The sequence below is a fragment of the Pocillopora verrucosa genome, chromosome 14, assembly GCF_036669915.1.
Source record: "Pocillopora verrucosa isolate sample1 chromosome 14, ASM3666991v2, whole genome shotgun sequence".
Lineage (NCBI taxonomy): Eukaryota > Metazoa > Cnidaria > Anthozoa > Scleractinia > Pocilloporidae > Pocillopora > Pocillopora verrucosa.
In genome coordinates, this window is record NC_089325.1 from 3756292 (window position 1) to 3777446 (window position 21155).

The window sequence follows — 21155 nt, forward strand, 5'->3', positions numbered from 1 at the left end:
GTAACGATCCACCTCCTGCAAATCCCACAAGAAACACACAATAAAGCTATCCGCAACATGTCTAAGTGCTAATGATATTCTCTCAACGTATTTTACAAAAACAAATCTTTATTCTTTTCTTTAATTGATTCTTTACAGAACATTCCATGCTATCCTTAAAAGTGATGGAACTTCAGCGCAGATCTTTTTATTGACACGAAGAATGACTGAAAGGAGAATTCGAACACTTCCGAAATTACCGAAATTACACCTATACCTTCATTTGGTAATCCATGACAGCATGGCTGTTGGCGTCAAGCTTGCCTCTGACCTTAAAATAAAGAAACGTTTAACACACAACCAAAAAAGAAAAAGACTTCCACGTCAAATTCTCATCACTGCGTTCTGTTCAAGGTAAATCTATCATTGCATTAAGATGTTCATCTTGCTTAAACAGAGACGAGGCCAATTCGACCGTTACAGATAATCTTCAGTCGTGAGGGGTAATTTGTTCTACTGCTACATCAAGGGAAATTTTACCATTCACGACTACCTGTTACACAAATAAAAAAAATCAGCGAAAAAAAAATTGACATTAGCGCGCCAAAGGAGCTCTAATTTTGACTTTGATGTGCCGACTACTACTTTTTGAGCACTTTACTCATGGAGCTCCAGCCGCGCAATGAAGTTAAAATTAGAACTACCGCAGTGCACAAACGTCAATCTTTTTTCACTGATTTTTGTTATTCGCATACTGTTGAGGATCGCGCTTTTTCCCGGCTGGTGAGGCGTATCCCTGTAGATGTTGTCCGAAATACCGCTAGAGTGTCAGCTATGGTGCGTTGGTCTGGAAAACGACATATGTATAACTAAGGATTGGGTGTCTAATCACAACCGTCGATTAAAGCAGAAAAAAGATATCCCAAGAAACCGTCGTAAACTCCAAGTTAAAAAAGATAAAAATAAAAAACACACAAACTACCCGAAGGAAAACTTCCTGACAGAAAACATCAGTGACTAAGTAACTATGGTTTTTGGTTTGCATCTTATTGGTTGAAATTAGTTGCCGTGAGTTGTCTAAGCCAATCACAGCGCACTTTGACCGATAACTCCCGGATAACTCTGGACACTTATCTGAAAATTGCTCCACCACTCGAACATTATACCACATCTTCGCGTCTATGAGTCACAATTCTCCACACAGATGTGACGGATCCCCACGTACAAAGAATAGTTCGTTTCCGTGAGGAAGAGCTTTTTAGCTTAAATATGATAAAGTTGCACAGCTTTATCGTCAAAAAAAGACGGGAAATATAAACAAATACAATTTCCATTTAATGTTTATGAGTAACATACTTTCTTCTGAACTGTTGGTTCGGGTCTCTGAGTGAAACCATTGACTATTAAACTTCAGTACTGCACTATGTTAGAAGAGAACTCTAACACATGTCGATTGTCCGTGTCTTTATTCACTCTTTTTCTACGCAAGATAATACAAAGGAGACTAGCTCTGATCTAACAAGGAAAGTATGGGTCACTGCTTATAAAGGTGACGCTTACTGAGCTGTCGATCTCTAACCTTCGTCATGCTTTTACACTTAACTAGCGAATCTCGCTAAGCTATGCAGAGCGGAGTTCGCATACTAAGTAGGTACCTTCGCGATGACTGTGCTTTAAAAAATGACTTTCTACCTTAAATTTCTTAATCTTACGGTCAAGGTCGGGCGAAAGAAAAAAGAGATTGGTAATATAAAAATTATAATAAACTTAATAACAGAAGTAAAATCAAAGTTGGAGACATATCCTGAGAGAACATAGCCCTTTAGGACTGTTACATAACGACAGAATAAACAGAAAATTCGGAGAAGAAAGGGCGTACCCAAGGTACCGGCCCTAAAAGAGCAACGTACTATTCGTATAAATTACTTGATTATAAATTCAGTGCGGAAGATGAAAAGTGCTACATGTTTACACCTTAAGACACCTCAAAGAAAAAGAGGTGTCGAGCGTGCTAAATTATACCTGTAAGATGAGACCGCCAAAAGAAATAGGAAATGATTGACTGGCTTATTATAATTTTTACTGAATGGCTTGTGCTAATATATTATTTCCATTCATTTTCCACGTTGAAATAAGTCAAAAAACACCTATAAGGAAAATTCTTGTTAGATGCCAATTTTGTCTTTTAACAACTACTGAGAAATTTATATGAAAACTAAAATATGTACATCTAATCTGGTGATCTTACAAAGCCTAATTTTGGTAAATGTTTTCCTGGCTAATACAATGAAATAAAAAATTTTAAAAAGACTTTAATTGTCAAGTTTCTTCAGTAGTAAAAAATCCTGAGTTGAATCACCATAGTGTTTACTTCTCACGGTGTCTTCGTAGGTTTATTGTCGATGTTCTGAAGTTCTACGAGAGTAATGAAACGCTTAAATCTGCAATATTATAGAATGTAAGTTGATTTCTAGTAGTAGATAGTAGTAGTAGATGAAGGAATAGCCGGAAGGGAAAGAGGAAAGAGATAAAAAGGTAGGAAGACATGAGTGAAGGAAAGAAGGAAGGAGAAAGAGTTAGGCATGAATAGATAAGAATACGGATTTATGAATAAGTAAGTAAATAAATGAATGAATAAATAAAGGACAAATCGATGAATCAATAAACGAATGACGAGAAAAACGAATAAACGGACAATTAAAGAGAAAAACGATTAAAAAGCTGACTCAAAAAGAGTCATTGCTTCAATTGTTTTAAAGCAAGGAAGGGAAAGAAAAAAGAGAAGCTGCCTACCAAAAACTTTTCTCCTCATCTCCTTTACAAGAATCTCGCATTGTTCTGCCCAGTTGTACTTCTGTCCATAAGATTTCCGCAGTTGTTGCATCTCGTCTAGCCGCTTTTTTCTCTCCTTTTGACGGACCTTCTTGATCGCCTTTGACCAGTCTTCGGGTCTATCGGAGTTAACTACATAGTGTTCTCCAAATTTTACCTTCTGCAACGCTTTTGAAAAGCCTGAGTTGTGGCCAGCAAGGACAGGCAAACCAGCGGATAAGCCTTCCAGAGCAGTGAGTCCAAATCCCTCTGTTCTTGAAGGCATGATAACCAGATCCATACGAAGAAGCAGCTCTTTTAATCCATCTCTATCCTTGATATATTCTTCGACAGACAGCTGGTTTTTAGAGATTTTATGTCGAAGAATCTTATCTGCAAATTCGTCTTCTTTTCCTGGGGCCGCTCCAACGAAAGTGAGATGATAGGAGTCGTTTTTCAGCTCATGACTTGTAAATGCCCGAGCGGCAATATCGTAGCCTTTTAGCTCGAAGTCTTCGTCATCACCACGCCCAAACATCAGGACCTGAAACTCGTCGTTCTCGTTTGGCGACAGCTTCACACCATTTAAATCACTCATAATTCCCGGAGTAAATTCCATAACATCCTGCTCTTTTTTGAAAGAGTGTAGTCGAGTGGAGTAGAAACCTTTCAATTTAGGCCCAACTGCCATGACAAGGTCAGCTATTTTGCAAAGGCTAACCTCACGCTGGTTCTTTACTCCACTTTGTGTGATAGCATTCGAATAGCCCTTGTACGTACCGAGTTCAGCCGGAGCAGTGTGTTCTACTTGAACCCACATGCACTTATGAGATTTTCTAATCTTCTGAGCCTGTTGACCAAGCTTCACGCCATGACCAATTACTACATCAATTTCAAGGTCGTCCGGTGGAAAGAACAATTCTACAAGGGAATCGCACGCCTTGAGTTCCTCTGCCTCAATAATACTAACAAATTTTTCTGCAGCTGCTGCTTTTTCTTTCTCTTCACATGCACCGTGAGGAACAAAGACAGTGAGATGAGTGTCGGAACGGCTTGCTAAATGAATGGCAAGTTCTCTGTTAAACGTCGATAATCCACCTTTCAGCGAATTCCACTCGTCAGCTAAGATGGTAACATTCAAAACTTTTTCTGAGGAAATACTTGAATCTGTTTCTTCAAGTGCTTTCGGTGAGGGGAAAGATGTGCTGGATTCCAGCGCAACCTGAAATAACATAACAAGGTTATGGAAACGTGCGATAAATTATATTACCTTAAAACCCACCTTAAAGTTCCCTACTGATTCTATCAAGGTGTGCATTCGTGACCAATCAGTCTACACAAACCGGACTTAAAACAATCGACTGGCAACAGCCCTTCACTGGACTGTCTGATTATGACTTGTGCTGAGTTTGTCAAAACGTCAGTCAGTACTACCAACAACAGTCCCTAGGGTCGTCAGGACTACACAAAGACTGGAAAGCGCTGATAGCAACTACTAAGCATGTGGGAGGCTTTTTTCAGCCGGTGACTTCATCAAAATCAAATGATCAATTATTATCATTTTCTTTTTTCCGAGGCCGACACATCTGATAGAATATGATATCGAACATAAGCTGAGGGAAACGTAAATAACACGGAACTTCGAATTTCACCTGATCTTCCTTTTGCTCAGGCATGGCTACCTGTGCTGTAGAAGGAAAGTACCTGGGAGAAGAGGTCTGCAACAGAGAAAGTTAATTTCTTAATATTTTATCCGACATTATGTCTATCAATTCTCCAGCCTCGTCACTAGAAAATTGACGATTTTTTGCTGCGACTTTGAGTGCGATTTCTGTTGCGATTCACTCCCGTGATTTCATAAGGACTTAAAATCACTCAAGTGGTAGTGTCTTTATTTTATTTTCACTTACAATCCGTAAAACTCAGGCTGCAGCAAACTGTCTGACTAGATATCCCACAAAAAGAGTAGTCTAGCTCTGCCAGTAGCAATTTAAGTCTAACTTAACCTCACCAGTGCCAAATAGATGCAAGATGATAAATAGAAAAGAAGTACAGTGAAGGAGTTATTTGAGAGAGCTAACTTAATCTTCTGTGAAGCTTCCTTGTCACGCACTTTGCACGGCAGCGTGAGGGGTATAAAACCTTCGCACAGATGGAGGTATCTTTTGGGCGGGTGAATCCTGAGAGTTACTCAGCCCGAAGGAAAGAGCTTCAAAATTACGTTTCTAAAACACCTCCTAATCAGAATTTACTCCCATAGTTTAATATTTTCAACTTCATATAATACATACCTGATCTGGAAAGGTCGGAACGAAATACAGCGTGCATAGAGTGTCCCTATTAAATTGCTCCTCCATGTACAACTCTACTTGCAGGTTACTAAGGTCGCTAATGGATACACGCAAACTACCTTCATAAGGATAAGTTCCGAGAAACCTGGCACAAACAAATGAGACGAAGATATAGATACTAGGTATTTCTATTTGTCCAGGCAAAAGATATGTTTCTCATTACACATCTACTCCAAGTTGCCGGACACAGAAACTCACACTAAACTCACTTCAAGAGGTTGTATGGATTTCCTTCTTGCAAAGTAAATGCGTTGGAAAGAGACACAGACATCCAATCTTGTTTACACAGTGGCTTCCGCGAGTTTCCTCCCCCTTGAGCACAAACGCGGCGAGAATCTGGAGATAGAGTTTGCACTTGTTCTCTAAGATGTAGTGGGAAGCAGAAAAGAGTCAGCACATAGATCGAGGGATTTTCTGTTGCATATAAACGAGCAAAAAATCCCACTTCTTGTAACATCAGTCTTCTACAGAAGTCATCGGCAAGATTCTTTAGGGTAACAAAGGGTAATTTCAATCGGTCAATCCAAACCCAGTGCCTAAAGGAAAACGACACAAACTTAACAACATCTATTCATATAGTCATTAAAGTTAAGAGAGTATTCCCGATCATTCATCATCAAATCAGAGCGCGCACATCTTTGAACAGAGAATATATGCAAATGATCTCTTGCGTAGAATTATGGATTATTTGCTAAAGCACCAATCAATTCGAAGTTTCAACAACCCCCCCTCCCAGACAACCCACGGACATTTAGGTTTTACAGCTTGAATGGTCAATTCAGTAAGTCGCAGCGCTGATCTTGCTATTTTCACAAAGTAGTTGTTGTCCGTAGAGTATGCATGAACAGCTATTGAATAGTACATGAACCAATGTTGTAAATGTAAAACAAATATAATTCATTCGATGGTATTGCATTCTGTGGCTAAACACAGCAGCATGATAAAATTTCACAACGTAGAATATGTTAGAATTATGCTTATAACCGAAAGGCCATAAACCATGCCTTTTTCTCGCCATTTAAACATTTTTTCTTTGGAAGAGGGGTAATTGATCATAAAATCTAGCACTTGAGTGGGGAATTTAGACGCAGTTTTGGCCCTTGGGGTGCCGGGAATTTAAACGAACCAATCTTCAAAAAGTTCAAAGGACGGGGGGGGGGGGGGGGGTGGGGTTGCCCAGAGGGTGGGATTTTGAAGCCTTGAAATGATCGACGCTTAAATTTTAACCAATACAAAAGAATAAAGCCAGTCCCCAGAATTGTTAAAAACATATTCTCAGCCTAAAGCAAAAAACCCATTTTTTTTACTGAGAAACTTTCTCAGATTAAATGCCATTTTCCAGTAAACAGCCTAAATTTTATGACATAATCCTACCCCACTGAGAAAATTTCTCATGGAACTAAATTCTTCGGTTAGTCAGTTTTCCACGCAATTCTCACGTGCACATTTGCTATCAATCAAATTCGCTGACGAAGGAACGGCAGTAACCATTGCCTTGGCCTGCGAACAGACCGTTGCTTGGTCTCGTCACGCAACGAAGGAAAGAGTGCAATAGGGGAATGACACTACAGGAAGCGTGACATCAATGCAGTTTCTTTTTGCCAACAGTTATTCAGACAAGAGTGGCAATAGACTATAAAGTACGTGTGTCTGAGTTTATTTTGGATAAATTGGAAGGTTTCTTTGCTCTCCACTGATCGATATTTTCATTGGAATCTTTTGAAAGTAAAGGCTCTTTTCTTTTACAAAAATGCAAACATCAGTTACTTAGAAGCCTATTTCAACCCACCCATGGAAAAAAAATCTTTTGCATGCGTACCATGCCTACATTTACGTCAGTTAAGGACGGACAAAACAAATCGTTCTCCCACGAGATCTCGTTGATAAGCGAGTCACACCGCGATTTGTGTAATAAACTGAGATCCCTTAAAGGTCGATTAAGGTTTATAAAGAATACCTATAGATGACGAATCGGATTTAGAGTAATAATTTAGTCGTTTGGTTTCCTTTGTTTTGTTTTTTTCCTCTTTTCTGTGGTTTTTTGCACCCTGATGTCACCTAATGATGCATTTCTTTTCTGCAAAAGATTTACCACGACCCTACCCACGTGAATGCTTTGCAGTTTGTCTCTGCTTTCAAAACAGCCAGAAGAGTATACTTACTCTGAGAAGTGATTTACTGTAAACGCCACTGTCCCATTTTCAAGAACCGCTATATTTTCTAACTGCTCTGTGACTTCGTTCCATTCTCTTTCATCCTCTTCAGAGGTTCGGCAAAATATCCTGACGTCAGTGGCCGAATAATCCAGACATTTGGGTATGTCTTCCCGGAGCGTAACAGGGATTGTGAGCCTAGCAGGTGCTAAAAGCTGAACTGGTTCAGAAGTTGAGATGTGTAGGATAGGTCCAACAACTGGTGGTTCTTTCAGTTTAGCATTACTGCACGGAACCTCTTGCACCTTCAAAGAAAGATGAAGCTGTACTATGTGTACTAATGAAAACCTAAAGGCGCACCAACTTAATAAAGAGTCGTTAAGGCAAACTGAATACACAATCATCTCTCACAAAAGTCGCTGACTGAAGGTAAGAGAGTGCTTATCGAATCATGGGCTGATAAGTCTACCTTCGTGTTCAAAAATATTGTCTTTAACAGCAAAAACGTAATGTTAATATGTAAATTATTAGGATATATTCTGGTGGAAAGGATGTATAGGTACCTGTACAGTAAGAGCAAAGCTTTGTCCTGTTGGGAGAGAACTCTCAGGGAATGTTACACTCACTCCTGGATGGTCTGACAGAATGCAGGGAAAGGAAGATGACAAAGTCGAAGGGTTTTTAAACGTGAAAGACTTGAGACGCCAGACCACCGCAAATGAAGAAAAACTCGTAATTTCTGCCTCTGCAAACGGAAATAACCAGTCTGGGAATTCATCCACGCCAGAATGCTCATCTTTGATATCTGTAATGAGGCAGAAGGTGTTGTTGACTTTCCTCGTGACAATAAAAAACCCTCTATTCTCAATCCTATATCTTTGTTGATTCAGCTTCATATTTTTACAAACAGTTCTTTAAATTTGTTTCTAACAAGTATGATTGTAATACTGGAAGAAGTAAAACAACAACAAAAAGTGGCAGTAGGACAATCACACAAGATAAAGATGAACATTAAAACGACCAACTTCAATTACAAACTAAGTGTATGAGAAAGAAATACAAAGCCTATGCATCCTCTTATACAGTCAATTTGTTTGTGGTTTCGTGCAAGGAAAGAGGTCAAGTTGTCTAAGGAAGGATGGCTGTACCCTGTAAATTACCAACATAGCCTCTACCTGATGGCGTCCAAGCCCATCTGGTTTTCAAGTCCCTCCAATCATTGGTCTTCTCATTGGTCAATTCTTTGATCACCAATTCGTATCCTTTAATGTCACTAGCACTGTGGGATAAAGCCACCTTCACTTTCACATTGAACTCGTAACGTTCCTCTGTACCAGGAAGGTTTCCACAGGCTAGTTCCATCACACTGCTCACTAAGGCCTCATTTCTTCCAAGGGGTGGTGATAGAATCTGCTGATTCCATAAAGAACATGTGACCTCGGTACATGTTGCCAGAGCTTTAGGAGGGATCAGTACACGCGATGGGACGTTTTGGACCATTAGTGCCCCTCCTTCTTCGGTAATCTCGCTTCTGTAAAATGAGAGACGTGAAATCAAATAAAAAAGAAGAGGAACAAGGAAGGGTGTTTCACTGAACATTCTTTTCATTGTAATTAATTGTTTAACGCGCGCGCTATTTACGTTTACCGTTCCGCGCGCGCTCCGTTTGAATTCATATACCGCAATAATTATCGCAATGTTTGTCGCGTAAAACGTTTAATTTAAGACGCGTAATCTAGGTTTCAGTTGTTCAGTTCAGCTTCAGCCTCCGTAACTATTTGCCACAAGTACGGAGGCAGTCAAGAAGTAAGTTTTCAGTTGATTTCCAGGTTATCACAATTAATTTTCTGTTTGTTTTGAACGCTTGTAAGGCTGAGTACCCACATGGTTTCTTTGTGTTTTAGATCGAATTGTGTTATTAAATTAAATACGGTTCTTCCTCCGCATTGGCTCTTTAGTCTTCTTTTCGACGGAACAAAGGGCATTATCATCAACAAAAACAGTAATATAAATAACAATAATATTAATGATCAAATAATCACTCCCTGTGCATGCTGTTCAATGCAAACATTTCCAGCAAATTTTCTTCCGTTACATGATGCATAATTCAATTATTTACCCTGGGACTCCAAATTTTATGTTGAACGAAAGCACCAATTAACTATTATTCTACTGGAGCGTGCCAAATACGACATGATAAATAACCAACAAGGTCAACAGTCCAAAGTTGGTAATGTAATCTCATATTCTGCAAACCTGAGTAGAATAATTGTTTTGTTAAAAATTCACACAAAAAGAAATCTGCTCTTTTCCAACATTGCTACATGGCTTACTCACAGATATTTCTTTTTCACTTTGCTAAAAAATTCATGGAACATATTTGTTGAAGCCAGGCAATGAGATTGGAGCTTGAGGTTACATGCTTATGTTCAGTCAATCAGAAGGCAAAAATTTTAATAACTGTACTCCACTTTTCAAGTATACTTACTTACTAACACTGATCTTGTTATTCCTTGTAGAAAACTCTTTTTAATTTCCAGAAGAAGAGAACATGAAAAAAATTTAAAAAAAAAAAAAAAATGAAGCAGTCAAAGTAAAGACTATCATCTCAAGTTTCGTGACTTAAGGCGAAGTCACTGTATCAGATGAAACATATGATAGTTCTCTTTAAATTTAGTTGCACAACAGAAAGCGAAACCCAGGTAAAAACAGTAACCCATTTGGAGTGAGGAAAACATCACAAGAAGCCATTGGGAGTCAATCACACATCAACAAATGAAGATAACCTATAAAAAGAATCTACTTTTCTGCTCTCTTGAAGAAAACCCTGCCAACAATACAGTCACCAACCCTGCCAACAATCCAGTCGCAGGTGCTCTTCTAGAATATTACATGCACTAAAGGGCATCTATGCAGTTGTATTTAATCCCATGACAGAAGAACAAGTTTACCAGCCAGTGTTAAAATAATAAAAAACTACAAGTTGTGGTATAGATTTATCTCAAGCAAGTTCCTTGGGCTCAAATGTTTGTAAATGTTCCAAATATTTACAACATCTACCAGGGTGTATAAATTTAGTATCTCATATCAGATTTGACTAAATCTGAGTTCCAGATTCTTTTTTCACTTTACCTTTTCTTTCCTGAAGTCTCATAGCTTTAGGTAGTTCTTTTTGTTCTCTTTCACGACCAGTGGTGAACATGTCAGATGGGGGTGAAGTACCTAAGAAGACCAAAAGTGTAGAGCAAAATTAGCATTCAGTGTCTTCTTCATGTCAAACTCAAATGTACCTATTCCATCAACCCTCACAACAACCAACTTAATATTCCTTTAAACTGAAGGAGAGATTGGAGAAAATTCTACAGTGGAAATGATGGAAAAATTGAAGGCATATAACAGCATTCTTTATCTAGTTCACCCAAAAAAATTCATTAAACGTAAATTCATTTTTATTTTGCCTTCTAATCTCTGAGATTTCCCAAAAGGTTCTTGTTCTTAAGCTGAAGGAGTGGTGCAGTATACAAGGAGACACAAGATGTCTTAGCACAAAGGCAGAAAGAGAGAAATTAGCATTTAATATGTTTTTATACTGGGTGAAAGGTTAGGAATGAGCATTCTAGCATGTATCATGGTCATGTTTAGGTATAATACTCTGTTCCCATTAACTCTCCCATGTATCACTTATGAACATTATTGAAAAGAGTTCTACATGCATATCTAAATATAAACAGCTTCTTTTACAGGGAGAGAATATTCTTCAACCAGTTTATCAAGAATGCCATATCAGTAATCTTCTAACAACTCCCTCCAGGTTTTCAAGAGAATCACACCCCACTGAAATCACCAAACAACCTTCAACTGGAACACCTGTTGCAGGCTTTTCCGAGTATTCCTGAAACTCATTGCGATCTTCTGCAGACTGTTGTAGTGTGGTTTGGAGGTAGTTGCTTTGTATTAAGGATAGGATTTTGTCTTCCATGGTTTGGAAATCTTTAGTTCCCGTATGAACTAAGCTTCCCTCAGTAGCAGATGCAACAGAAGCCTTCTGGTGTGGATCCTTTTGGAATCCTGCTGACTCTGGTGTTAACATGAAAGAAGCTGTATCAAAAGTCAACTCAGCACTCTGATGAGTTATCTCTCTATCTGCTACATCTTCCTGGCAGAGTTGCAAAGATGATGTGAGTCTTGCATATGCAGAATACCAAATTAATTAAATTATTGCCACAAGAATTTTGAAAATGTCTCACTTTTTTTGTTTCAAATGCAAGATGAGGGTGAGAGGATTGATAAATGTTCCCAGCAAACTATAAAGCAAAAATCATCAGTGACTCGTGTAATTTGGTTTTATCAACTGAGTTGATAATGTAAATTAGCCACCATAAAGAATTTCTAAGCTGACATTTTGAGCATTAGCCCTTCCTCATTTTGCTCTGATAAGACCTCAGTCAAACATATTCCAGTTGCAGGCCTATTAGTGCTCTTCCAGAATATTACATGGAGTAGGGCAGCTAGGCAGTTGTATTTAGTTTTAAGTTTATCATACATTGCAAAAATAATAAAAATTTACAAGTTGTGGCATAGATTTATCTCTTGAGCAAGTTCCTTGGGCTTAAATGTTTGTAAATGTTTCAAATATTCACAACATCTACCAATATAGAAATTTAGTATTTTAAATTAGATTTGAATAAATCTGAGTTCCAGATTCTTTTTTCACTTTACCTTTTCTTTCCTGAAGTCTCATAGCTTTACGTAGTTCTTCTCGTTCTTTTTCACGGCCAGTAGTGAACATATAAGATGGGGGTGAAGTACCTAAGGCCAAAAGTGTAGAGCAAATTTAGCATTCAGTGTCTTCTTCATGTCAAACTCAAATGCACCTATTCCATCAGCCCTCACAAAAGCCAACTTAATATTCCTTTAAATTGAAGGAGAGATTGGAGAAATTCTACATTTTAAATGATGGAAAAAAAGGAGCATGTCCATGAGAGCACCAGGCAGTCATGCTACTGCAATCTCACAGATTTCAGTGAAATTTTGCCAGTTTAAAGGGTCTACGTACTCAAAACTCAGTGGGCAAACTGTTTCAGTGGTATTTAACTGATTACTCTGAGGCTTCACATACATATTGTTACATCATTAATTAATGTACAACTCAAGTAGCAGTGAATTTGATTAATGGCTTGTCAATCAACAGCGGCAAATAAATGACCGTGTTTTAAGACTTTTCAATTCATCCAAATATTTGATGACTTTGAGGTCAAATATCTCCCCTTGCCAGAAAACTACAATACCAATTTTAATTCCCTTTTATAATCCATCATTCATCTCTGAAAACCATCAAAAAATCTTTGGGCACTGCTATATTTTTGTCTCAGATGCCTTTGAGAATCTGTGACTGTGACAATCTTCTCTCAACTACACCATGGTTGATTATGATTGTAATTATTAATATTGTTTCACCATCCCCAGCCGCTACCATCTTAACATTCCCTGTGGGAAAACTAAATTGGGTTTAGAGAGCAAGAGAGCAAGGTTGTATGCAAGTTGTGCTTCATTTCCGCGGGCTCTTATTTCATGTGGTACTAGAACAAATAAGAAAAAACTATTAATATAGGCATGCATTTTGACCGTTGAAAATAATTTGACCCAGATACAGATATCCATATCCAAATAAAAAGTAATGAGACAAGTGGTTTTCCTAGTATTTAATGTTTCCCTAATTTGTCTACTGCAGACTGAGATCTTTGATTTCTGAATGACTGAATCTAAGAGAAAGAGACATGAAACAAAAAACATACCTTGATTATCATCATCTATTGGTATTACTTTGTCACCATCAAAAAATCCTGCAGTCCCATTCTCCTTTTGACCAAACCACATACCATGATATCTAAAATATAATAAATACATAACATGCTATCAGCTTTTCAATGACACTGTCAATGTACTCTACAACTGTCGATGTACTCTACAAAACAAGTTTGTTTTTTCTTCCATGTAAAATAATAAGAATGAAGAAGTGAAACTCTGACTTGAGCTGGCTTTTTTCTGCTGGCTTTGTTTCTTAATGACAGAAATAATCAGATACAAATATTGACCTAAAGGGGTGTTATTTCAGGATAACTTTCAGGTGATTTTGCACCACATGATGTTAAGTAGCCAATAGAGTTGTGCAAAAATTAACAAGTGGGTTATAACATGATATATTTACCAGGCATTACACAAAAAGCACCCTGTATTATAAAAACAAGCACACTCAGAAAACTTCACATGGAAACCATTACAAGCTGTAAGTAAATGTATCTCCCAAAATCTAAAGCATGGTGACCAGTAAGAGTGCTCTCAATCTGGAACTTGAAAAAATTATTAAGAAGAAAAGATGGCTTTTACCTCGTTGCATCCTGTGATATCACCCAAAGTTTCTCTCCTTTGCCATATGAAAGCTCACAAGGTTCTGCAGAGGAATTGCTTGTTGTAAAACAGAACTTTTCTGGTCTTTCCTGAAGAATAAAAGTCATCAGTATTAAGTACTGTCTAACAATTTACTGCATCCCTTTTCCATGTAACCAGCAAAGGTAGTTGTCACACGTGGCCAGTACTTCACTCTCAACTATTTTCAGAGTCACCATTTGGTGATCTAAAATCATAAATTGTTTGCCAGAAAAATAATTATTTTGAGTTACCACAGCAATGAAAATGGTTACAGCTTAGTACACTGGTGGTATCTACAGAAATCAGACTGGTGATCTAAATGGTCATGAGCCAGTTCTCAAACAACTTGATCAGAAAATTTATTCAAAGTAAGAATGTGTGGTCAGCCTGTTGTTTTGATAAGGTATTCTACATATTGATTAATACCTAACACCACAGTTTACAACAGTACTCTTGCTAGCAAAAAGTCTGATACCAACTAAAAATGCCATTTAACTACTTCTGACATCGAAATATCTTACAATGTTCCTTAACAAGAAGCTTTGCAGAAAGCAGAAGGAAGTTATAACTCGTGCACAAGAAAAAATATTAGTAGAATTACAAGTCAGAGTGTATATCTTGAAAAACATGACATTTCATAAATTAAAGTACACAAAAAGAGAGGAAAAGAGTGGAAAAGGTTGGGAAAAGTCCCCCCCCCCTCGCACTTGCTCCTCTGTAATTAATGCTTTCAATTCAAAATTACGTTATTTCAAACACCTTGGCAAGAGTCTGAACTATGTCATGGAACGTTGGTCTTTTACTAAAATCCTCTACTTGACATCTCTCCAGAAGAGAAGCAACACCACATGGACACACAAGAGACTGCTTTCTATCACCCTGAAAAAATCATTGCAAAAAATTATGTGAACAAAAATCATTCAATGCTAAGAAAAATAAACTTTTACAGACTAACTGTGATTGGCCAAGAAATGAAAAAAGAAAAATGCATATATATAGATCTTGTATAGATCTATATAGATATAGATCTATATATAGATCTTGTCATGGTTTGAAAATTTAAGGATAGAGAGTGCAGACAAACCTGGAACATACTAAGATTCTAGTCTTTAATTGCATTCTAATCAAATTTTCAACTTCAGGACATAGAACACCAAAAAATATAAATTGAACAGATTCTATCAATAAAAGTTCAGGTTTAAAGAGAAGAAGACGGGGGGGGGTGAGGAGACAGGACAGAAGGACAAGGGGAGGAGGGGGTGAGGGCACAAACACTGAGAGCAACAACCCATCTAAGAGAAGTACACATAATCATGATTACCTCATGCTACACAAACTGGAGATGAGCAAATTTGTTAAAAGCAGTTTTGGGCCATAAGAATGATCTTTGAATTCAACTAATTTTTTTTTTCATTCATCAGTAAGTAGACTCTCACCTGAAAAAGGTTTACTAGTCGGCCTGATTGATGGGAGTCAAGGTATCTGAACATTGACAAAACTACATGAGAGAACAAGGCAACCACTCCTTTAACAGACAGGTCATCCAAACGATGACCCTGATGACCAGTTATTGTTGACAGTAGTAAATTACCACGCTGACCCTCTCTGACCTCTCTGAAAAAGAAAAGAATATAAAATGCATGATTTAAACCTCTTTTTGTGATCTATTTTCTGATGAGAAGATGAGACTCAATTTTCTGCAATTCCTGGTTCAAACTTTCCTTGTCTTTTTGCATTAAAAACAAATTTGAAATTAACTTAAAGGAAAAGAAAACATGAACAAAAGTAAAAATTGAACCACAGCATATACCCATGTTTGGATAAGGTGTAATGTTTCACCTCAAAAAAAAAAAAGAACACATAGTAACTGTTTAAGTCATTAATTTGACCAAGGCTATTCAAACCACATCAAAATTCAAATTTACCCCATCCAGCCTATTATCGTATCGACGGCTACATGTACATGTAACCCTTTAATACAAAGTACAGTGCAAGTTTTTGGAATTGTCTCATGATGTCCCTCAGCAGAATAATAATAATTTTTTACAGTGAGGCCTTAAGCTACTCTTAAAAATTAAAAGCGAAAAAATGAGGAAGATATGTTTGACTTGTAAAATACTGTATCCACCAATTTTATTGTTTTAGCCTCAAAAATAAAATATGATTGAGGATTAACACACTCTATGTAAAATTTGAGGAATCCTTACTGTTTAGCCTTATTAATTTCTTCTTCATAATAGCAGCACATAAAACCACCAAGGCTGATCTGTGGATAAAAAAATGCCATCTTCATGGTACTGTTGATTTGAGTTCCTCATTAGTATTTATTTATAACCCTCTAATTCCTAGATCAAATTTGTAACTCTCCTTACCGTCAATTTTACCATTCTTATAATGTTAGTTCTAAGAATTTAGTATTGGATCAGCAAATTATCCCCAAATTGATATTTTTCTTTACTCTCATCACTTATCTGGTTGATATTGTATTGATATTGTAAGGAGAAATTCTGTTGTGGTCATTAATGGGAGTTAGAGGGTTAAAAGACAAGGAGACCAAAAAGAGTAGGGAGGGTTTGGAAAGGTAAATGTAGGACAGAGAAGATGAAGAAGGAAAGATGGAGAAAAGAGAAAGGAGACAAGAGGTAAGAGAATTGAGATGGGAGAAAGAACGACATAAAAGGAGAAGAGAAGGCTCAGAATAGAGGAGAATGAAAAAGAGGCAAGACAAAGGACACAAGGAAGGATTAGAAGAGTTACAATGAATTACAAGTTTTAATCTTCAAAAGAGATACGGTGTGACAAAACAACACCTAACTTTTTAAATTTCCAAATTCAACAAAAAGAAATCTTCAGAAGCTCTGAGGAGAAAGATATAGACTCCCAACTGTAGTTTACTCCTGAGAGCATTTTAGAAGAGCAAATTTCCATTAACCATCACCAATTAGAAGGAAGAAGATCATCAATTTTTTTAAATAACAGAATGATGTAGACATTACCTTTTCAAGAGATGAGATGTAAACAAAAGGCTCCGCTACAGATGTATGAACAAGATGTTTGGACTCCAAATATTCCAGAGCTGAAGAGAGCTGTGATGCATAGAGCCAGGCATGGAAGAGAGATGGAACACGAAACTCCTCCAAATGACCTTTGTTGAAAAATTCAACCACCTTGCACAGTAATAAAAAACAGGAGAATGTTATTATTGGTACATCTTAAAGAGGTGAAGTAAATTACCATCTGTTAACCTAAATTGACTGCATTATGTGTGTAATGAATAATTCAAAATAACTTACTGTAAGCTGTCACACTGATTAAGAGACTTCAAGAATTTAGCCAGCAGAAAATGACAATTGAAAATAAAAAATATATACTGTACCAATCCCACAGAGTCTGTATATGAGCCCAAAATAACAGCACCATAAAACTTCATGATATAGTCGTGATGGAGACCTGTCATTATTTTAGCTTCTCTAATGAACAACTCTCGCTGTGTTGGGCCCAAGTCAAACCGTACAACAACATCAACCTGATGAAAAGAATACAGGAATTTGTGCTCATGTGTCTAAGTTTGTCTGCCCTCATCCCATCACATATTTGCAGGAAAATGTTTGAAAAAGTTTTCAGACAAGCCACTGATGCTAATCACTTGTCGGAAATACATGATTAACTGACTCAATGACCTTATGACTCAAAGTGTAGCAAATTTGAATGTACTAATAAGCATTTTTCCTCTCAAATTTCACTCTTGTTTAAAAATTTTCAGCCCACTTAAACTGAACTGATTACATACACTCTACTGGAGTTAGAAGCGTGTTAACTTTGCCAATAAGTTTACAGTTCCTTAGCTGCCTACTTCAGATCACAATCAATACAATAGGTGGCTAAGAGAGTGATACAAAACTTGAAAAAAGGAATTCAAAATGAATAACAGGGGTAAGTTTCTAAATAAATTGTGGTGCTGAGTCAATGGGAGAGTATAACAGTGTAATTAAGTATAATCAACTGAGTTGATGAGTAAACATAGGTTGGCCATTGTAAAGTCAGTTTCAAAGCTGATGTTTCAAGCTGACTCTGGGTAGAGGCTCGCATTCAAGACCTGACTGGGTTGATGTGTTCACTCTCACAGTACCTCTCTCCACTCAGGAGAATAAATAGGTAGCGGTAAATTGTCAGGGAAGCTTGATGAAATGCTGAGGGGGAGAGGGGTAACCTTGTGATGGACTAGGGGAGAGGGGTAACCTTGTGATGGACTAGGGGAGAGGGGTAACCTTGTGATGGACTAGGGGAGAGGGGTAACCTTGTGATGGACTAGGGGAGAGGGGTAACCTTGTGATGGACTAGCATCCTATCCAGGGGGAGTAGCAATACTCCTAGTTGCTTCGCGCTACTCAGAAACCAGGGCAAGCTCCAGCTGGGTGAGTCAATGGGCTTGAGTGCAGACTTTTCCTGTTGCTGTTAATCAGAGTAATTCTGGACTATACCAAAATCAACATACCATGTTATGACCTTGCATCCACTGGGCATTGTAAACATCACCAGAATATGGACGACCAAGAGCTATTTTTTTTCGTAAAAATAGCTGTTTCTTTTGTATCATCTGGACTCCTGCATCTCCTAACTCCTCTTTATAGTTATTTCTTTCAATACCCTAGGAAATAGTTTCATTCAGTTGACAAATAATTCAAATTGAGTTCCTTCTTTAGTATACTTCAATCAATTATGGTTCAAGTTTCTTAGTATGTAGCAGTATTAGATCACTAGAAGGGAACTTCACCAGCAAAAATAACTCTTTCAGGTACAATATCTTGAATGAGCAAATTAAACAGGTAGCCTGCAAACACTCTCATTTTCAAAGGTTCCAAAACAAGTATATTTTCACTAACACATAGGTTTGAGATCTCAAAAACAATAGCCAGCAAGTGGTCTGTTGGTGATCTGGTGCTAATTAATGCCAGAATCCTTACCTAATCTTACTTTTTGGTAGAGAAATTACGGTGCAGCAGTGCTGATAAAAGGGTCTGCTCTTGGGCTAATCAAGCAGTTGGTTAATTATAAACTAAGATAACAATTCAACTCACCAGAAGTGATGGCAAATTTTCATATCTCACAGTCTTTGAATCTTCAATCAAGTTTTTAATAGTTTCTAAATCTTCCCTAAAAGACTGAGATTGTGACCATGCTGGCAGTTTTTGTTTTATATCATCCAGGTTTGCCCTCACTTTCTTTTCAAGGTCTTCAACACTTGTTACATCAGCAGTATAACACAATGGGTTGAAAAGCCGAATAATTCTCCATTTGCACATCAACAGGTACAGTTTATCATAGTCATTAAGGTTCAGAACCTTAAAAAGAAAAATCACAATCAATAAAAAATCAGCCAAGATGTTTAGCCCTTTACACTTGAACATCAGTAAGCATATTCTCCATATTGTTCTCTGTAGATTTCCTCTGGTGTTGACAGGGAGAATTTTTCTAACAATTGAGAGCTCCTTTATTTGGTGATCATTTAAATCAGCCAAGATGCTTAGCCCTTTACACTCCAACATCAGTAAGCATATTCTCCATACTGTTCTCTGTGGATTTCCTATGGTGTTGACAGGGAGAATTTGTCTAACAATCGAGAGCTTCTTTATTTGGTAGTCATTTGTATTATTTTTTTTACCTTAAAGAGTGATATGGGTGCTATTGAGAGAGAGAGTTAACTACCAGTCACCTAAAGGGTTAACAAAGTGAAAGCCCTTGTGAGAGGACACTGCTCTTGCAGCTAACTAGAATGGTTCTTGCAAGCAGCCACCAGAGGTGTAAGCAATAGATAGCCACTGAACGGAGATTGCCTAGCCAGCAATTTTGGAATGTAGATTTAAATAATGTAACAAGTTATATGTAACAACAAGACAAACATTTAAATATGGCATTGTAAACAATGCACTGCAAAGTCATTGTCATGAATGACACTCTGAATTTGTCCAGTAACAGGAGGGGTTGTTGTATAAACTACAATGCATGAAAGCATCCTCAGCCATTTATGGGAAAGAATACAGAGCTTGCCAGAGGTTTCAAATAGGTTTTGTCAAGATCATCCTGGGTAGAGCTGTCAACCACGAGAGAGACTTATGAGAAACCTTTCTCTCCAAAAGGATAGAAGTTGTTTAAGTCATTTAACTAGGAATTTTCAGAAACACTCAGTTGTGAATTAATCAGAATATGATTTCTCCCTGCCCAGTCAACCCTTAAACTGTCCTTTTTTCTATTCAACTCATAAATAAGTTCCAAAATTTGAAATCTAATCAGCTAGTTTTTCTCTTCCCTAGCTGCTGTACATTGCTTTAGAATTCAGTAGCATGAATTTGGTTTTATTACATACTCATTGACTGAATAGAAGGTCCAGTTAAGGAAATATCTGGCTTCAGGTAAAGGTGTACAGACTGAGTGCAACAATGCGCAACATACTCTGGATCAATAAATAATTTATCATATCGCAGCCACTCATCATACTTTTTATGAAAGTAACCCCACAATGTCAGTTCAATTATTAAGTATGAAAATTCGAAAAAACAAAATTTCATCATAAATTTCGTCCGTGGGGCACTCCATTATCATCAGAATCTACGTATAAAAGATAAACCCAAACTAACACCTTAATAGCTGCTTCGGTAAAATTTCCGCACAGCCCCATACTACATTACGCATTCAGTTCTTGGATAGAGAAAACAATGACAAAAACAATACATTTCCATTGGGAAAACAGATTTGTTTTACAATAGTACGGGGCTGTCAGGAAATTTTACCGCTGCTTCCTTAAAGCAAAAGCAACGGGAATAATTTAACATTCAATATTGGATCAAACGGTAAAATTTCCGCCCAGCCCCATCCTACATTATACATTCAGTTCTTGAACAGAGAAAACAATGACAAAAACAATACATTTCCATTGGGAAAACAGATTTGTTTTACAATAGTATGGGGCTGTGCGGAAACTTTACCGATCAAACTTTCGTACGTTTGCGTGAGATAAAATATTGTATTCCCAGAGTCCTCGCGTATTTGATGTTTACCGACAAAACAGCGATAAAACAACTCACCTGGTTTGTTGAATCCATTTGTCAAATCGCAGAGAGGATTAAGTGTGAAATATCAACTTCCGCATCCTTTGACTCGCGGTGCTAGATGGCTCGAGCGGTTTTAAAAGTTCGAACCGCGCGGGCCGTATGCAAATTGTGTCAATGCTTCTAAACTCGACAAGTCCTTGCAATTTCTGAGAGCAACACTTACATATAGTCTCAAAGCGTATCCTGGCCTATAAATACACGCACAAAAAAAATCGATGCTCAGTTATCGTCCGGAAAAACCCAACAAGATGTAAAGGAAAGAAAGGAACTGTTCACTTCTACGTATTACTTTGTGTAACAACCCTTCTCTATGCCTCGTTTTC

At 37.6% G+C, this 21155-nt stretch overlaps 1 protein-coding gene across 2 annotated transcripts; it reads right to left on the reverse strand.

The window, feature by feature from the left end:
• Positions 1 to 1430: 1430 nt before the first annotated feature.
• On the reverse strand, positions 1431 to 21090 carry LOC131790198 (uncharacterized). 2 transcript variants are annotated; one of them, XM_066161567.1, is made up of 22 exons: positions 20806 to 21090; positions 18802 to 19065; positions 18219 to 18371; positions 17100 to 17249; positions 16720 to 16890; positions 15931 to 15989; positions 15160 to 15337; positions 14483 to 14602; positions 13682 to 13791; positions 13090 to 13181; positions 12014 to 12103; positions 11162 to 11371; positions 10427 to 10516; positions 9783 to 9819; positions 8470 to 8825; positions 7858 to 8099; positions 7304 to 7599; positions 5351 to 5677; positions 5082 to 5226; positions 4443 to 4508; positions 2773 to 4012; positions 1431 to 2394 (listed from the first exon to the last, which is right to left on the reverse strand). In XM_066161567.1, the coding sequence occupies exons 1-22, from the start codon at positions 20821 to 20823 to the stop codon at positions 2354 to 2356; spliced, it is 4455 nt and encodes a 1484-aa protein (XP_066017664.1). In that variant the 5' UTR covers positions 20824 to 21090; the 3' UTR covers positions 1431 to 2353. The 2 variants fall into 2 exon arrangements, with proteins under 2 accessions (XP_066017664.1, XP_066017663.1); XM_066161566.1 differs by having other exon boundaries at positions 11147 to 11371.
• Between the last annotated feature and the right edge of the window lie 65 nt (positions 21091 to 21155).

Bases quoted from the DNA above. Each gene is read 5' to 3' on its own strand.
- LOC131790198 (XM_066161566.1), bottom strand. The intron at 15,990-16,719 runs GTAATGTCTACA...TTTTATCCACAG, and splicing joins ACATCTCATCTCTTGAAAAG to ATCAGCCTTGGTGGTTTTAT. The intron at 2,395-2,772 runs GTAGGCAGCTTC...TTACTCTCGTAG, and splicing joins GATGAGGAGAAAAGTTTTTG to AACTTCAGAACATCGACAAT.